General features: G+C 44.1%; 1 protein-coding gene across 3 annotated transcripts in view; it reads right to left on the bottom strand.

The window, feature by feature from the left end:
* The window catches only part of B4GALNT3 (beta-1,4-N-acetyl-galactosaminyltransferase 3), a 63,169-nt gene that overhangs the window by 25,039 nt on the left and 18,654 nt on the right, over positions 1 to 19,476 (bottom strand). For 2 of the 3 annotated variants that reach the window (XM_072923906.1, XM_072923905.1), the window contains exons 2-3: positions 1,108 to 1,211; positions 352 to 429 (exon numbers count right to left, since the gene is read on the bottom strand). In XM_072923906.1, coding sequence (XP_072780007.1) covers positions 352 to 429; positions 1,108 to 1,211 — 182 coding nt within the window. Of the gene's footprint in view, positions 1 to 351; positions 430 to 1,107; positions 1,212 to 19,476 lie in introns of those variants that run through there. The other variant, XM_072923908.1, reaches the window with a different exon arrangement.

Raw genomic sequence — 19,476 nt, forward strand, 5'->3', positions numbered from 1 at the left:
GAGCAGCGTGACACTTCTGTGTGCCATAGTCATGTATTTGCTTGTTGAATGACTGGCCCTACACACCCCAGCCCTGAATAAAGTTCACAGGTAGTGGGCTGCCTAGAATTGTGGGTGGATGCTTGGAGCCTTGAGGAGTTGTGGAGACACCGAATTATCTGGAATCTGGACACTCCAGTCTTTCTGGATGATTACTCAGGTCTGTAAGTGCCATTAAGCAGGGAGGTGATAGGGAGTAGACTTCTAGTAAAGTGAATTAATTCCCAGGCATACATCCCTGCCTTTCTTTTTTGCTGTACAGGTCTCTAGCCATAACCTCCCTCACTCAAAACGATAGAGAAAGGCACCCACCTCCGGCATCCATGGGACAGAGTTGTCAACAGCTGCATAATTTGATTTATTCCTCCCACTTATTTGCAGCTCTTGGATCTGAAATACAAGTAGAGAAAAGTCAAAATAACCCGATAATGGCATGGCACTGACATGTACAAGGTGGTTCTATAGCAGCTCTACAAGAGGGTTCAAACCTCATCACTAGAAGATATGAGAAAATAAAACAAGTTTTCAAGCTCCCTTTCCAAAGGACAGGCCCGATAACATGGATGTAAACAGGGTGAAAATGCTCCCTGGCTTTTTTGACAACACATTTACATGGTGAGCTGCTGATGGAAAAGGATACCAGTATTGCTAGAGTTAACTTTAGCACAGAGTTAAAACTTAGGTCATTCTCTGGGTTTTTTTTCCCATCTATGTTTCAAAAATGTCCAAGCAAATGCTCCTCCAGCAGTGCTTCGAGTCAATAGTACCGAGACTTTACTGGAGAGCAATGAACTCTGTCCTGGCCTTTCACTTCTGCTTCTATCTTGCCTTCCTGTGCCACAAGCTCAGCCAGCAGCTTCATCCCACTGCCATAGCTTGGTACATCTAAAATAACTTAATTGACTGACTGCAGTGGAGCCACTGTAGTTTCAGGTTGTGAGTCAGCTCAGATTTTGCCCTGTGGCAAGTTCTCTCCCCTGTGTGAAGAGAGAGCTGTCTCTTGGGGCCAGCATCAGAAAGAAAGGGCTGCCCTTCTGCATGCTCAGAAGGCAGCCCAACCAGCCTCACCTGGTGTCCCAGCTTCTGTGGATAGTCCAGCTGAAGGCTTGTGTCCGCACCTGGGACATTGGTGTCTGACAGAACCTTAGCAAGCTCCCTCCAGCTTTCGTATCCTGTACAGAGGAAACAGAAAGGTGTCAGGGAACAGGGTTAAAAAAAGAAAACGTGGCAGTCACCAGTATGAACTGGTCTTACAAGGCTGAGAGACCTCTCGGAGTCTGAAATGGTCCAGCAGAGACACGGACTTGTTTTATGTTGCTTGGAGTTGGCAGACTGGCACAGAGAGAAAAATTGCCTGTATCTTCCTTAAAAGCTCTTCCCTCCTTCTTAGTAATTTAATACTTAAATTAAAGATTCATCATAGTTCTAAAATAGATATCATAGATTTCATTAATCACCACAGGACTAAGAACATTTTTTAGATTACTCAGATAATCCCAGTAGTCAAACTAAAGAATATAAATTTTTATCAATTAGCACTGCCAAAGAAAAGAGAATAACTAGATTAATAATTAGCTTAAACATCAAAATAGTATTATTCTTTTATGCTCCTATTTTCACAAGAAAATCTTCAATTTTCTTTTCTTGAAGGATATTATGGATACTCTTCTGCCATGCCTAAAATATTGGCAGTGATGCAGGTAAGGACACTGCTATTCAAGTGAAGTCACCTTCCAGGTTCAAAGCAACTTCATTTGAAACTCCCTTCTCCTCTCATTCTGCTCAATCCAAAAGTCGGGATCAATTCTGATTTCCTTCCAAAACTTCAGCGACTCCTGGGTTTAGGAGGAACAAAGGCAAGCAGATGCAGCACAACCTTGTGCCTGCTGCCCCATCACTAATGAGACAGTGCTGGTGAGCAGAGCTCAGACCTCCCAGCAGTGCTACAGTGCCTTACACTATGTGGCTCTCAGATCTGATAAACATTTTGGCACTTAGCCACTAAATGACCAACCTGCCAGCAGCTCAGTGCTGTGCCCACGCCACACAGCAGCTCCAGCCTCAGTGGCAAGTTCCAAAACCTCCATCAGCCCTGGCTTCTCCCAGGTTGGTGGCAAACCAGCTCACTACCCACACACCAGGGAGAGCAGCCAGCTCTCTCCCATTTTCTTTACAACTGGAAATCATCCCCAAAGCTCTAGGAAGCCCAAACAGGGAACCATCCTAACAGCTTCAAGTCTGAGTGTTTATATGAATGGTCTGAGCCTTCTACACTATTCCTACAGCCAGAAGTGGCAGGAACAAGCCCTGAGGGGGGAAGAACTGCTGGGGAAACACTTGCTGTTCCATAGGCAGCACACCAATCTTCACCAAGTCCACCTACCTACACCTTGCCCACCCAATCAGCAGCACGAGAGACTCGCTGTGCTTTAGGCAGGAGCATGTTCCATCTGCTTGCTTTGAAGGGGGCTTTTACAAGCCACAGAGCTTAGATCATCCCCCAAATTCTCTGGGCTGCACAGAGGCCAAGGCAAACCCCAAACCACCCCGCAACTAGAATTCACAAACAGCCCTTTGCCAGATCCCCCTCCCTGGCTGCGCTAAGCTCTTGGCCAGTTATTGTAACTACAAATAGGCTTGAAAAACTCTGCCTCTACTTGCTCCTGAATCTGGGTCCCATAGGGTCTGGCAGAGGTGAGCAGAAAGCTGCCTCCTGCGGTGTGCTGATCAAAGGGGGGCAATTAACAAAAAGAAAATGCAAAAAAATGTGAAAAAACATGAAAGTAGTCAGAGATTCAAGCGAGAGACAAGGCTAAGAGCCAACTCGAGTGTCCTCCTTTCCTGATGTGGGTGTTGGTTTGGATGTGTGGGTTTCATTCAGGTCTGTTAGATGCTGAACAGTCACAGATTTCTGATCAAGATCTTCTCACCCTCAGATTCTGATTTGAAGCTATGCATTTAAATTTATGACTAAAAATACCAAGGTCAATATTTATCTTTTGCAGAAGATTTTCCGTTACTCAGTGAGTAACCTACTGAAAAATGCAGCTAAGCACAACTTATGCGTCATGGACTGACTGTCATGGGAAAAAAAGGATAAATTCCTTTGTCTCTATATAATTTTATGTATAACTAGTGAGTTTCCCCCTTGTTCAGAGCAATGAGGCAGAAACTATTGTTTGTGAGTGTCCCGCAACTGGACACACGGCCCCACTTGGAATGGGGCTGAAACAGATTTTGTAGTTCATGTGAAATTCAGCACTTGCTACTTTGAGGGCTCCTTATAATAGTGGGAGAGAACAGCAGGCTTTTTTTTCAGCGAATTGACCCATAGAAGTGTAGAGTATCCTGAGTTGCAAAGGAGCCACAAGGATCACTGAAGCACAGCTGGCTAGAGAGGAATCAATAAATCAGGAAAAAAAGAAAAAAATTAGGCAACAGAAGTCAGTTCACCCCTAGAAAATCACAGAGGGAAGACACCAAGAGCAGGAGGTTTTTTTCCTGTGTGCAGAGGGGAGAGGTCATTTGGTTTCATTGTTCAACTCAGCACTTCACTGCCCTTTGGAATAAGCTCAGGACAAAGCATCAGTAACCTGCCTCTTCTGGGCAGGGCTGCTGGCCAGGACAGCCAGCCACTCTGGCTGTTCCATGGCTGGCATGGAGCCTGCCTCCCAGCAAACACAGAAGCCTGGCTGCACAGACGTGCCAATGGCTGACATTTCTCTGACCCTTGGAAAAGAGAAGAAAGGGAGGCAATTCTCTGTGTTGTACAAATATTTACCTAACACATCAGCCAAGCACAGAACAGACAAAGGAGCTACGAATTAATCTGGAGGCAGTGATTTCCTTGCTGGGTAATTTGTGCTTTGACAAGCCAATTCTCCAGCATGGTAGGAAATGATTTTCAGAATATAATAGGATCAACACTCCCCTTATGGAAAGTTCTTGGCACACCAGTTCCTTCTGAAAGATTGACTTTTCCCTGGAGGTCTCCACGGGACACCCTTGAAGAAGGACCTGGTTTTGCCCATGCTTTCCCCACTAAAGGGAGGAAACCACAGAAAATTCAGGTCTCCCACAGCTTCCACCAGAACACCTCCCTAGGCCAACTGCTCACCAAGGTTTCCTCCACAGCATGTCACAGGATTCAAGACATGGCCTTGTGACAGCTGGAGAGGGGAGCCCTGAGGCCACTTCCACTGCCCTGTCCCAGGAGTACATGGGCAAGGTGATCTACCACAGGTTCAGCCTGTCCTCAAGCTCTCCCTGAGCACTGCCCACTAGCTCAAGCACTCTTCTGATGGTTACTTAAAGTCAACAAGCCCACGCCCAGAAAAAAAGCAGGAGTCAAGAAATAAAACACCTCAGCAAACACTTCAGCGTTGCTAAGAAGGAAGCCCAGAACTATTAGTTTTGATGGTTTTGCTCCAGTCCCTCCACAAAACCAGTTCTGGCTACGATGTGAAAAGGCAGAAAAACCATAAAGGCAGAATCAAAGGCTTGGGAAGAGCCTGTCTCAAAGTCAGGAAAAGATGCTGGGCCAGGCATTGCTGCCATCAGCCTGTCAGACAGATACATGAGACAGCTTGCCTTTCTCTCTTCTGGGCTTCACTTCCCAAAGCATTTCCCACCACTCCCGAAGCACACCAGTTGTTTTCCAAATCTATTTTTTCACCTCAAACACTTCAAAGGAAGGCAGCACTGATGCAGGCACAGCTTGCCAGAAGTAACAGCCAGACTTGCAGCCACGTATGTCCCCCTCTTTGGCATCAGTCCGATCTGTCTACAAGCAGAGGTCCATCTTTCTTTCTACTTTTGTACCCCAATGGTCCCTCACAGGGATCAACCAAAGCCATGAAGGTGGTTCTTCTTCAGAGAAAAGTGATCCTTTTTGTCGCTGTTCCCATCAGGCTGGCTGGCAGACCCTGCTGAGGATCCAAATGCCCAGCAGGGCCTCTGGATTCATGATGGGAAGCCCCCAGGACCTGAGCTTCCTACTGGAAATAAGAGGCAGGTGAATACAAAGAAAAGGCAAAGAAGCTGAAGAGGAGGCTGAAAAAGATGCTGCATCCTACAGCAGAGCCCCTGCATGAGGCAGCCAGTCTGGAGCCAGTTGCCCACAGCTCCAGTGAATCAATCATTAAGAGACAGGACAGCTGTACCAAGAGAAAATAAGATGGAGATGGTTCTTGCCTAGGGTCCGGTCAGGTATGAACACCATGTCTGCCTCTTTTCAGCCATGCTTTTTACTGCTCTTGGGTTAAAAGTCAGCGAGGGAAGCTGCAAGTGGAGATGAAGAGATCTCACCCAACAGTTATGACTCTGACAGAACAATGCACTTGAAGCTCAGTTCAAGAGGAAAAAGAATTTAAAAAAAAAAAAAAAGCAGAAAGCCACAGGCAGAGATAAGAACCAGCAGTACCCAGGGAGCTATCAGGCCTTGGGGCAGGAGTGTGACCAGAGCTGCTCTGTGTGTTCAGAGATTAGATCCATCCTGCCATGCCCCCAGCCCCAGATAGCACTTGATATTTCAATTAGCCGGTGAAGATACCTGGCAATGGTGCAAGAGGAAATCCCAGACCCACTCAGGTGATCAACCTCCCCTCTGAAAGATGAGATTTGATTATTCTGCTGTTGTTACTGCTGCTTACATAGCTGCAAATGCTATTAACACCCACATTCTAGCTAGCCCTTTTATAACCCTGCTAAATTATTTCACTCAGCAGCCTCAGGAAAGAGCAGGTCTACAGACTGTTTTGCACAAAAGCATTTTCCCTCTTATGAGACCCTTCTCCTCTTCTTTTTGTTGAAAGGATAGGGCAAGAAAGAAACTGGCAGGAATGAAGAAGGGCATTGTTCTTCATTACCCCCATCATCCACAGACCCCTCACCGTGGCTTGATGTTTTAGCTTCCCTTGGATGGTCTTATTTCTCCTCTTATCCTAGTTGAATATTTTCAACTTACTGTTATTCCATGGGACTTCAGCATCATTGGAGGTCTTTCCTAGTGCTCCTCCTGGCTGAACAGGTATGCAGGTGCAATACCCAATACCCCCAGACATTACTCCGAGGTGCCTTGCAAACATACTAGTCCAAAAGATGCTGGTGAAGGTTGCTTGAAACTGAACATAAGATGGTGTTTAGGAAGTTTGACATGCATTTCACACACCAGAGCAAACCCTACAGCTGGTGCCACTCTGCAGAGGAAGCAACGCCCATCTCCTGGCCTACCACACACACCAACACAGTCCCACAACACCAAGTGCAAAAATCATGAGGATGAGGTGTAATCTGACCTTCTACAAACAGAAATGTGGGTGAAGGATACAGTGAAGAGAGACAGCAAACCATTTCTGGACATACAGGTGATTAGGTCATCACGGAGAGGGCCAGAGAAAGTAACAAAAACCCCAATTCAAGGGTAGGGCCAGGGCAAGGAAGTCTCTGGATACTTATTTAGGTCAATTAAAAGGATAGACAGAAAAGAGTGAACTTCTTGTCCTCAGATCAGGATTGGAACACCACTCCTGCAGTTAACAGGATTCAAGGAGCATGAAACCCAGTTGTTACAGAGGGAGTAACAGTTCTACTTCTGGTTAGTGCAGAACTTGCAAATAAGATTGCTGACCAGCTCCAGGGACAAAGCTCAAGTTAGGAACCTTGTGTGCAGAAATAAATTACTCCATTCTTCCTCCAGGTGCAACTCTGATTCACTGCTATGTGAATGGCTTTGCAAACTGACAATAAGCTGCCGAACATTAAAGGTACTTGAAGTATGATGGAGGAAAAGGTAGAGTCTGCTGATTTTCCTCTCCTTCCCAAGGAGAGGAAAATCAGCAGACATTAACTACCTAATGCAGTCTCACTGCCAGACTCACCCACAAATAATACCTTGCTGCTGTTCCCCTCTAGGTACAGGAAATGTATTTTATGCAGTAAGTGAGGAACTGATAAACAATGGCTGGGGCACTAACTGGTTTCACAGAAAATATAATTAAAATCTTGCTTCTGTCATTAAAATTTTCTACTGCCCTAGTTAAATCATTAAAACCACACAATTATCTAGCAAATATTGCCTGCTGTCTGAAAGCTCAGTGAGGATATGATATATGGAGGTGCAATACTGGATTTGAATGAGAAAGACCATCGTGTAGCTGCACTATCCTGCAAACATACGGGGCTGAGCTCCTATGTCAGCTCCAGAAATGCCACTGTTTCAACCTAGAAAGTACTAGAGCAAAACTACTGTAAACTCTTGCTTGTCTGCACTTTCCACGCTGAAGGCACAGGAGGTTCAGGAGTTGATGCAAGCATGGAAAGGTGAGCATGCAGGCAGCTGAGGTGCCCAGCCACAGCTCTGGCTGTGCAGCCATAACCCCCTGCCTGAGGCCACAAGAGCCCACTGTCTTCTGCCCATCCTTATCTCTTTAAACAGGCAACTTAATCTCTCCTCTCCCTCTCCTCCACTGAGGAATCCTGAAGGATTAGACTGAGGAAGGGGGAAGAGCAGAGCACTCTGTTTTTCAGGGGAAGGAGAAAATATTGGCTCAAATGAAGGCTGAGCAGAAGAGCACCTAGTGCTGCATTCAGCGGCATGAGATAAAAGCCCATTATTTTGGCATTGCTAACTTCTGCAGCAAAGCAGGGAGAAATGCTGGCTAGTCTCTTACCCTCTTGCAGTATTCCATGGGCCATCTTAAACCACATAAAACACATACAGAAGCTCTTAAATCATAAAATATATTTTTAACATTATGGCCAGGATAACTGTGCAGTTAAAATCCTTAACTGCTGGCAAGTTCCCCTGGTCAATTTACAGAACATGGCAATTGTGCTGCAATTATGGTGTTCTTGTCCCCGAGACATTGTGCTGCACACAGGCTGCCTCTGTGTCTGCCTCTTTGTACAATATTGCCGTCAAAAGCAGTTTCTCTTTTACTCTATAGCTGTGCCTGAAGGCTTTTACAGTCTTCAGGCACAGCTATAGAGTTCTCAAAACAGCTACAGCCAGTCAAAGAGGGTTGATTCCAGTCATGCCAAGAACAAAGGTATTTGAATAATTCTCATCATGGAATCACATTTACCAAGCCAGTCTTTTGCCAGTCATTGTCTTCAACTCATGGGATTTGCATCGAAACATTTACTGGTGTGAGGTTTGCCTTTGCTCGAACTTCAGTACGTGGAGCACTTGGTAAAACCAGCAGGCTGTGAGAGGAACACAGAGTCAGATGTTTTGTATACCAGGCTAGATTTTGATTTTTATTCCTGCTTTTAAAGTAAAAGTAATTTGCTACTTTGATGGTGAACTGCAACATTAGGCATTATTTTTGTTTTAAAAATGTCTTAAATGTCTTTAATCCTGAAACATTTGCATGGGTTTCTACCAATTCACTCCCAGAGAGCACATCCTCAACAGCTGACTCATACTCTGCCATCTGCCTTATTTAGTTTTTAATACAAATAATAGTAGCAACTTGAAAAATTCCTACCTAAACCTCAAGGTGACTGCCACGAAAAGCAGATGTTCCACCTGTTTTTGATCACTGCAAGTAGTATTCCTGGCACTCTCCCCACCATTTGGAGGCACTGATGAAGCTGTGTCCTTAGAGACAGGATAGGCATCAAAGGCCTGTTTGTTGAGGTAACAAGCTATTTAAAGCTGAAATTTGCCTCCATTTATCAGTACCTCAGTTCAACACACCACAGGCACTGCACTTGTACACAGACCTGGCAGGCTCCCTGCCTGCTCTAATTCATAAATACTGCATCATCATGAGCACCAGTGAGGACTGATTCTGCAAAGAGATTCATGTTTCTGAAGTGCTTTCTACCACCAACAGATCTGTTGCTTTCATGTCCACAGTAGCTAAAAAAATGCAATTAATAAGATGTAACATACGTAGGCAGCTTCCCTCCCCTGAGCATGGGGACGTACGTACAAAAATCAAGAAAGAATACAGCAATTTTAAGCTCAGCAGTCTTTGCTATCTGTTTTTCTTTCTGCAACAGGACTGTGCCCAAGAGAGCTCAACAAGGTAATCCACAAAGCTTTCAGAACGCTTTGGTAAGTGCATTTTTCTCAAGTGATCCAACGCTGCAGCAACAGACTGCCTAAAGAGTTTCCCAAGACCTTTTTTATTTAAAAACAGGAGCTGTCTAGGATGTGAAGCTGAACATCAACTGAGCAACACACCTTCAAGTCAACATCTGTTACTGCTTTATCAAACATAGCTAATGTATTAATTTTATCTTGGGTGAGGATTTTCGTGAAGAATCAATACCTTCCACACAGATGCAGCACTCCCAAAATATCTTCTTGCAGCTTGATTTTCAGTCTGTGGAACTTTGTGCTGCAGAAAATGCCATTCACTACTTCCATGAGAAAAATCCCCACACTTTACTTACATCTCTACTCGCCATTTAGATTTGCTATTTTGCTCAAAGCTGCTGCAAGCATTTTCTTCCCCTGAATTCATCTCAAAAGCAGTAACTCACTACTGCTGAAATTGTTACATCCACGGTCTCTGAGAGCATTGCAACGAAATTACTCCCCTACACTTTCAGTGTCAGTGGCAACTGGAGGCAGACTATGGACATGACTATGGGCAGAGGAAAATAAAGAAGGGGCTGGACAAATATCTACCAGAAATGGTGCAGGTAGGGTTGACCTGACCTCAAGGCAAGGAGGTGAGCTAAACCAACTCTCTTGCAGGTCACCCCAGAAATATCTTATGATTTGTTTAAATTACTTTAAATTGCCTGTGTTCTTGAAAGACAGCAGAATGACTGTTCTGCCCATGGCTCCGCATGGGACACCTTGCTCCGACATCAAACAAAGCCCTGAAGACAGAGGCACCTCTAAACTGTGGGACAACACAAAAGCTCTCCAACAGCTCTGCTGAGGAGGAACCAGCAGCACACACACTGATAAATACTGAACCCACAGGAATATAACAAGTCTCCAATATAACAAAGGGGAAGTGACAGTGCAGTGATTGAGGAGCTGCTCTGGTACTGCTCTCCAGGTATGGCACATCGGAAACAATCCAATGATTGCATTTTGAGTCAGATGAAGCTCTTCTAATAATTACTGGGGTTTAGATGAGGCTCTAAAACCACTCCCAAGTATTTCAGGAACCTGGATGCAATCCCTGTTTATAAGTTTACTTCCACAGTTTTGATTCAAAATCTGAAATTACAACTTCTGGTTCAGATTTAGGTGTCATTGAATGATTTGTGCTGAAAGGGACTTTAAAGTTCCAACCCCTCTGCCGTGGGCAGGGAAATCACTAGACCAGGCTGCTCAAGGCCCCATCCAACTTCATCTTGAACACTTGCAGGGATGGGACATCCACAACTTTTCTGGGCAACTTGTTCCAGTGCCACCATCTCACCCTCACAGAGACAAATTTCTTCCTAATATCTAATCTAAACTTGCCCTCTTTCAGTCTAAAGCTACTGCCTTTTGTCCTATCCCTACATGCCCTCATCAAAAGTTCCTTTCCAGCTTTCTTGTGGGCTACCTTTAGGTACTGGAAGGCTGTTGTAAACATGATCAAACATCGATTAAAATGGCAGCAAAAGGCAACTGGAAAATCAGGATATTCTCCAAGAACGTCTGAAGTTTCTCATCAGATGCTGACACCACCAAACCTACGCTCAAAGCTTTATCTGATCTCTAAGCCCAAATGTCAGCTTTCATCTGTCTTTGCAATGGAACTGTGCATGGAACCTGACACCAGCATCTCTGTTTAGCAAAGCTGAGATTTGTAACACTGATTTCCTCTGAATCATCATCAAATACCAACTGCTAGTCAGGGCGGAAAAACATGCAAAGACGGGCTAACCTTTTGATAAGTAATGGACAATCCTATGTACCTATGACTAAAAATATCAAGCCTCAGAGTACTAAGGGGCAAGAGCATGCTCAAGCTCTTCCATGACTCAGGCTCAAAACCCACATGGACAAAACAAGCTGCCAGTCCTTCCATTAGGCACCCTGCCTCAGAGCAAATGCATGCTGTGCAACGGGACAGGCTGCAAAGCACACACACTTGCTTCTGGGACAGCTTTATTTACACAACATGGGTTGCTATGAGGAAAAATCAGGGTTGTGTAAACTCTTTTATAGAGCTCTTACCCAGTGACATAATTCCAAAATACGAAATTCTGAAATATTGTTTCTCCTCTGTCTGAACTCCCACGTCGATGTCCAGCTTTGGATATCAAACCAGCCTGTGCAACATACTTGACAAAAATAATTAAGGAAGTGGGAACCAGGAGGAGTTCACAGAAACTACTTTTTGTCCCACAGAATCACAGAATATTCTGAGTTGGAAGGGACCCAACAAGGTTCATCAAGTCCAACTCCTGGCCCTGCACAGGACAGGCCCAAGAATCCCAGAAAGCCTTGTCCAAATGCTCCTTGAGATCTGTCAGGCTTGGAGCTGTGACCACTGCCCTGGGGAACTGTTCCAGTACCTGAACAACCTCTGGGTGAAAAACCTTTCCCTGATATTCAGCCTATACATCTACAGAGACAAAAAGAAAGCTTGTATTTACCGCGACCTAGTTTGCTAAAACACTCATGCCTAAATCCCATTGTTTGACAGAAGATTTACTGAGATTGCTGAATATTTTCAACTTGCTAAACTGCGACAGACTTTACTCTCACTTGGGATTATTTTTTTTAATGTGGTGTCTGCCAATTAAAAACTTTCTTAAGATGACTTTAGAGACGCCACACAAGAAGAGGCAAGAAGAGCAATTTTAGTTTGCTCTGTAAATCTTGCCTTAAATTTTTTATTTTTTTTCTTTTTTTAGCATCCCAGGACCTTAAAATCCATTGGAGCTGGGAGGGAGATGATGATGGAGGAGGGATGCTCTGGGTGGCAGAGTTGGGAGACATCCTTTCTGCAGAGAGGGACCGGAATCGAGCTGAGGGGGCCCTGGGGCATTGGCAACCCCCAAACTCCAAGCCAGGCCTGGCTCGGTTCGATATCTCCCCACCCCCTGCCCGGGCTGGCTCTGCCCTGCCCAGCTCTGTCTCCTTGCTGGTGCGTGGAACACTATTCCTGAACTTTCCTCTAAAAAGACTCCAGTGTGCTGCTGTCACCTGCTCACCATGAGCACATTTGCAGATGTGCAGACATACAATTAGAGGAAGTACAAATAAGACCCCTGTGTGAGGCACAGCACAGCTGAGAATCAGGGAGGTTTATGATTCAAGTAGTTTAAAGGACTTTTTAACAGCTGACAGAAAAGATTCAGTTTGCTTTAGCAAAGTAGATGCAATACTAATGCATGCACTTAGTGCAGAAAGAGAAGAAACAAAGCAACTATTCTGCTCTCAGTTGATCCATAGGCACGTCCCTCACTGAGAGGGGTTTTGAAGCTGATGAAGATATTCCTTGTCTGAAGTGCCAGCAATTGTTAAACTGCATCTCTCATTCTTAGCTGATTCCAAGTGTAGATCCTTTCTGAAGACCAAGTTGCAAGAGATCCACGTTCTTAGGGGAAAAATCCCTTATATACTACATCTCCCAACATTCTCTCCCTATGTAGGGAGTTTGAGTTGTTGCAGATTGTTGGGTTTTTTTTTCCATTGTGATGCAGCTTAAATATATTCATATTTTTATTATTATTATAGCAGGGAGTTGGAAACACAAATTAAAATGCTTTAACATAGTGGAAATACGATTGTAAAATTGTGCCATCACTGTACTTTGTGAATGACATTTAAGCTGTATTACAAATTTAACTCATTTCTGTGCTACCTTCTGTATTAACAAAACATGTATGATAGGTCCAGTGTTTTATCACACTGGCCTAAATTTCATAAAATCAGGGGAACCATTTCTACTGCTCTTTCGGAACTTCCAGGGAACTGAAAAATTATTTACTGGGAAATTTCTGGTTTGAGTTCTGCTAAGCTTCTGCTCCAGACAGAACAATCTCAGAGTCATTCATGAGCTGAGATGTAGCTGAACTTTCCAGAGCCCAGGCTGCAGGGGCAAGCCAAATGCTGCAGGGCCCCTGTTTTCCACAAGCAATCCCTGCCACCAGCAGGCATTCCTGAGGGCTTCCAGGAGGTGATCCTTCATCCAGCAGGAGACAGCGGAGTTAGTTGTCTTGGAGCTGGGCCAGCATGCCTCACAGAGCTATCCTGTTTCAGTGCAATATTTAACTTTGCTGTAGCTTTCTACCAGAGCATTAAAACTGACCCTCCAACTGCTTAAGGTGGCTTGCAAGGACTGATTGCAAAATTATCATTTTCTTTCCAACACACTGGAAATTTCCATAAGCCAAGGAAGAGGGCTTCCTACTGCCCAGCACTCATCCAGCTAATGAACTTCAGGACAAACAAAAGCCTAACAACAGTCTAATCTGCCTCTTGTGTAATTCAGTACAGGAAACTCACAAAGTAATTCCTGTACTGGCTCCAGAATAAATGTCCACTGAAAATGCCATCTGACATTGGTTGTTTACATGCTGACCTGAGATTTCATCCAAATACTCTCCTCAGTCTCTTTACTAAGTTCTGCTGACCTTTTCCACAGGCTCCTGGTGTGATTCCTACCAAGCTCCACTGACTGTTCAATTTGAGTCCTTTTCCATAATGGTAAGAGTGCACTGCCTTACACTATCACATATATTAAAATAACCAAAATTCTAGCATGTTCTGCCAAAACTGAAGGCCAGAGAGAGCAGCTGTCCTCTCACCTGCATTTTGCCAAAAGTTGTTTATTGTCTGTCCTCTATGTTCCTCTCACCCCAATCACTCACAAAGCTCCAAGTTCTACATTGCTGGGAGAGCATCAGACCTCGGGTCTGGTGCTCTGAAACATTACAGTGCAGTTTCTGTGCTGTTTTATAGGAAAAGTTCCCAGCCCAGTGTCTCCTGGGATGGAGGTGAGGACTGTGTTGTGTCTATGACTTCCTGGGTGCTAAAAATAGCCCAGGGTAGTTAATTTTTCAATACTTTTAATATATTTTTAATGCATGCTAATACTAAAGCACAGAATGGCTGAGGTTGGACAGCACCTCTGGAAAACATCTGCTCTGAACCCCTGCTCACAGCAGCACCACTGTCACCTAAAGCAGCTTCCACCAGAATCCCCAAATCCTTTCCTGCAAAGCTCCCTAAGACCACCTCCTATGGGATTCTCTGGAGCAGGTCCCTGAACACGGCCAAGTCTTCTCTCTTGAAGTCCCAGGCTGCGACTTGCCTTGTTCCAAGTTTACTCCAGACTGTTCACCACACAAGACAAAAATAATTTGTGAAGTAGTTTTAAGACAGACAGCCATCTAAATACACTGATAACTCTCAACCCCAAAAGTTTACAACTTCATTACTTTTGAAAAACCTGTCTTTAAGTACCTTGGAAGCAGAAGTCCCAAGGGAAAGTACTGGGATTTGAGCCAAGCCACACATGTGTCTATTTAGAGCCTAGCCTAAAATGGCAATATAATTAACTACTTCAGAATTTGCAAGAATACTGAGAGGTTTCCTCTCTCACTCTGTGCTCTCCATCTCTCCATTAGAGATGAACTTTCTTCATAGCAAGTTTCACATCTGTTATCAAAAACCATTGTGATTCTGGAAAATGAGAATGGAGGGACAAAAGAGAAGAGATTGAATGCCAGAAGGAATAAGGTTTTGCAACCTATGTTTATTATTCATATCCCTACTATATTAATGAGATAAGAATTTTTTTTAAATTCAAATAAAGCAACCACAGAATAATATCCAGGCTACCACATCATAGGAATTTCATAGGATCTATAAAACATGGAGCAGAAAGTAAATCCTGTTTGCTGCAGGATTTTAGGGCTTTGTCTTTTATATTTCATAACACACATAAGTGCCACTATTAGACATGCTCTTCTGCTTGGAGAGCTAATGCCAAAATAATGCAATGGGAATTTCAGCAGTCTATTGTCCAGGAGCTTATCCATCCAAATAAGTCCTGCTCTGATGCAACATGCTAACAGGTAAACTGGCAGCAAACCAAAATTGCTCACCTCCACCAGGTTCATTTCTGTGCTGTCCTGGCTCTTGCCAAGAGGAAGATCTGGTGGTGCAGTACACAAAATGAAGACAGCACCACTTCAGGGTGGCCCAGTGTGCTCTCCTACACCCTCACTCTTCTAGCCAACATCAGGAGTGACACTTGCACAACAGACATCACACACTGGGCTTTACATGCTTTTAAGGATCTGGGCTGCTGGAATGAGTTTTGTCACACCTTTTCACAACACTGACTGAAATATGAGGTGCTCATTCAGCACTGGTTCAGATAGCACTGCAAAGATGGGGCTTTCACCCTTTTTGAAAAGCAGCTGTGTTGGTGTTTGAAAATTCAGTAACCTTAACAGCAGCACCAATGCAAGATTAGGACAAAGCTTGTGAGGAGTAAATATGGAATGAGTAAATTCTGGCGTGTCCTGAATGCCAGCATGCTCTCCTTAACTATTTTTCAGTCAACATTTGATGGTGAGAGTAACAAACTTGATTCACAGAAGTACTGTGAGGCTCAATTATTTCACTTTCTAAAACACCAAAAAATACCTGTCTGGAGAGTCTGATTCACAGGGTCTCTGCACTCAGGCTCACACAGATATGTTACAAAAATGCTACTGCTTCTATTGGAAAAATCAGGCCTCTGGGCACTCTGATCCTCATTAGAAATATGAAAAAAACTTGCTTTCTAGTTAAAAAAAAATCTGATCTCTGCAACACAGAAGCTGGCAAAGTAAGCCTCACTGGGTTTAACTTCAAATGCTTGTAACTGCATAATTTGGAAATGTCAGAGCAACATTTTTTATTCATCTTTGCATATGATCAAAAGCATGACTGTCACAAAACCAGAGACACGGAGCATAGCATGTCCCAGAACTTTAGTGAAATCTGGTCCCTAAAGCATTCAGTTGCTGTGAGCAGCCCTTGTGGAGAGATAGCCTTTCTGAACATTTCTAACGATTTTGGGTTATATCAAATAAAAGAAGAGTCTAATCAACAACTTCATCCCTGCTACAGACTGTGAAGAGTTACAAAAAACCGGAGCATGCATAATTTTCCACCAGACTCCATAGAAATTTTTCACATATTTCTAAAACCTATCCCTCTATTGAACCCCAGGAAGTCTTACAGATCTTTTTCACAAAATCTGAGCTCACTTATGCAAGCAAAGTAGTGGGCTCTCTGTATAGGCAAGCTCTCACCCAGCATTAGCACAAAAGAGAGGAAATATACCTCAGGCATAACACTAACTTAAAATTTTTAGCAAACAGGAAATATCACAGAAGAGGAAAAAAAACGTATTTTTGTCTACCAACTCTGCAATAACAAGATGACTGTACAGTTTCTTCCACCCCTTGTCAGCTGACCTCTCCATGCTTTTTATTTATTTTCTTTTCTCCCTCAAGGGCACTCCCTTGCCCTCTCAGACTCTTACAGCCTCTGACTATTTTGGGGGAGCACAGAAACCTTCCCATCTCCCAGTGGCCCTCCTGAGACTCCTCCTGAAAGCTCTCTCATGTTTCCTGGTGAGCTCTGTCTCCTCTTTCGTCAGCTGCCTGCAAGTCCTGCCCCAGTCTTACAGAACTGGAAACAAGCACAACTCAACAGCATTAATAAATGATAGCAAGTCCCTCCTCTCCCTTTCATCTCCTGTTCTCTGGCTGTAAGCAATCCACCTGCTCCCAAGGCAAGGAGCAGGCATCTGCAGGGGCCAGGCTGTGGGGCTGCCTTGTCAAGCTCCAGCACTGACTCCAGGACAGGTTGGCATCTAAGCAGGTTGGTGACCGAGCCAAAATGCTCTCCTCAGCTGCCCCATCCTCCTGCCAACACCTCGAGTGGAGAACACCGTGTGGCTGCCACTCCCTGCTCCATCCCTGCCTGGTGCTTCTTACAAAAGTCCATTCGATTTTATGACTCATCCCAGGGTTAATCTAAGGAAAGAAACAAGGATGAGGAGAAAAAAAGAGTAACTGTCACACACAAAAAAATTATAAACTATTCTTTTCACCCAGGACTGCACCAATTAAACCATTACAGCAAGGTCCCAGAGCTCCTGCAGGGGCTGAGTGTGATGGACACCAAATGGCCCAGCTGACTCCTGACCTGCTACAAAGGCCTGGGGGATAGCGGTGCTCCTTAGGGTGCTTACAGTGCTTCTGAGTGCTCCTTACAGGGAAGGGTCACATTTCTCACAGCAAAGCAAGTCCTTCCCCCTCTCCAGTCTGACAAGATGTAGCAATGACTTCTAAAAGATTGATGGGAGCAGGATTTGGGGAGGCTGTGGTACTGGTGAACATGAGACATCAGAATAAACCCCTAGTGAAATCCTGACTGCTTCAATACCACAAGCGAGCACATTTGTTCAGCAGCTCAATGTGCAGATTTTAAATAGGACCCATGAGATGCCAAAATGCAATTACAGTCAAAGAGGTGATACAGGACAGCAACTCAGTATCCCGAGTATTTTCTCTCTTTTTAGCAGCTTGCTCCAGTTCACTCTGCTTTTATATCAAAAGGATGTTTTCTAACCAGTGGTGCTGCAAACTGCAAGCTGGAGAACCAAGTCAGGTTCTCCATTTTTCTCTCTAATTTTTTGCTCTTTGAAAACAAAAACATCACCCACCAGGGATTTTGCCCAATGGTCAAAACTGCCCAGCTGCTCATTTGTGCAGCGCTGTACACAGTTTGGAACAAACAGAGTAAAACCAAGCTGCCACAACCAGAAACATTAAAAGGATTCTTTTTACCACTCATCTTAGTAATTAAAGTAGCCTTCTTCCAGTTTTCTGAGTGATTGAACCACCCTGGAAGAATTAATCCCAATATATTTTCAAACTGTGTTTTGGTTTACTCAGAGATGGCCAGTTTTTAATTAATTTCCTACAAGCATTCACAACAGACCTGGATTGCCTAAAGGCTAGCCTTAGCCAGATCATGAGGAAAATAAAAAAGAAAAAGCAGTGCCCATACAACAGCTAAACAATATCAAATACATGCTAGGAGATTTTGATCTGCTCCTGCAAGCTGCACAAGCAAACAAAGTGAAATAAATATGGTAGATTATCTGTTGTAATTTTTTCACTCAGCTCTAAGACCTTCTGCCAGAGAAACAGTTCCTGTGCATGGAACACAAACCACAGAGGCCTGCCTAGGGCTGCTCAGCAGGCAGACATGGTCCAAACTTACTGAATGCTGCTGGTTTCAATTAGGGACCAGAGCTGGGGCTTTAAATGCATCTTACAAAAAAAAGGCTCTCTGAAAATCACAGCATATGCAGAGTACCTCACTGTGCAGGAAATAAAAGCCTTACGTAGGAATTCAGTAATTAGAAGATCAGGCCATTGCTCATCCCATCAGATAATCCGCCTTTGACCAGCAGCCAACATCTAATGTTTAAAAGGCAGAAGAAAACAACCTTCAAAAGCACCTTTAGCTGTATTACCTTACAGAGAAGGAAAAAAAAAATGTCCTCATGACCTACAGAAAGACAGCTTATGCCCTGCAGCACAAATTGTGATTACTCTTCTCTTACCATGCATAGTTGCAACTATTACTATTAGTCATAAAATTATCCAACCCTTAAAAAAAAACTACCAGCCACACCACTTGCATCATTGGCTCCTGCAGCACTGGATTAACTATGCTGAGAGTACCCAGCACATACACAATAGACTATTCTACAAACAATGCTTTACATTTCATGGTGTAACTCCCATTAAATGGTACGATGCTGAGGGAAATCAAGAGACTGATTTCATCTCTAAAGCCACTTCGAATTCTGCTGTAGGACCGGCATGAAGTTGTCTCTCTTCACGGGGAAAAAATGGACATAGGTATCTTATACAAGTAAATCCTGTCACAAGAAAAGCTCTTCTGCCTCAGATACCTCTGCTGTTCCTTCCCCATGGTTCTTCTGCGACCTCATGACATCCCTGAGCACTGAAGCACACAGAGCTGACTGATCTGCTCCAGACAGAGATGTGTCCGCATTCAAGGGAATGTCAGAGCTCAGTCATGTCTGTTCAGGTTCTCTTCCAGTTTTAAACAAAGCTGCTCTGGACCATATTGGCTGCAGCCCCCTACCACTGGCTCCCATGGGCTTAGATCCAACCAGTGGCCTCACTCTATTTATGTTTTGATGAGCTGCAGCAAGCAAGGCAGACAGCTTTGTTGCATAGCCAATTTTTTAACACACAGACCAGCGAGTGACTCCTGGGTCACTTCTCCTCCTGAACAGTACCTGTGTGACTACATTTGAAAGAGATCTCCTTGTATTTTTCAGTTTCAGGTGTAAGGTGTCCAGCTTTACTGTGCCCTTTCCAAACAACTCCAGTAACTAAGAAGGATCCAGTTATGCAGATGGAGGATGTACTGGTTCGACCATCTCAAATAGCATACAGCCTTACTTTTATTAG

This window comes from Taeniopygia guttata, chromosome 1A, assembly GCF_048771995.1.
Source record: "Taeniopygia guttata chromosome 1A, bTaeGut7.mat, whole genome shotgun sequence".
In the NCBI taxonomy this organism is placed as follows: domain Eukaryota; kingdom Metazoa; phylum Chordata; class Aves; order Passeriformes; family Estrildidae; genus Taeniopygia; species Taeniopygia guttata.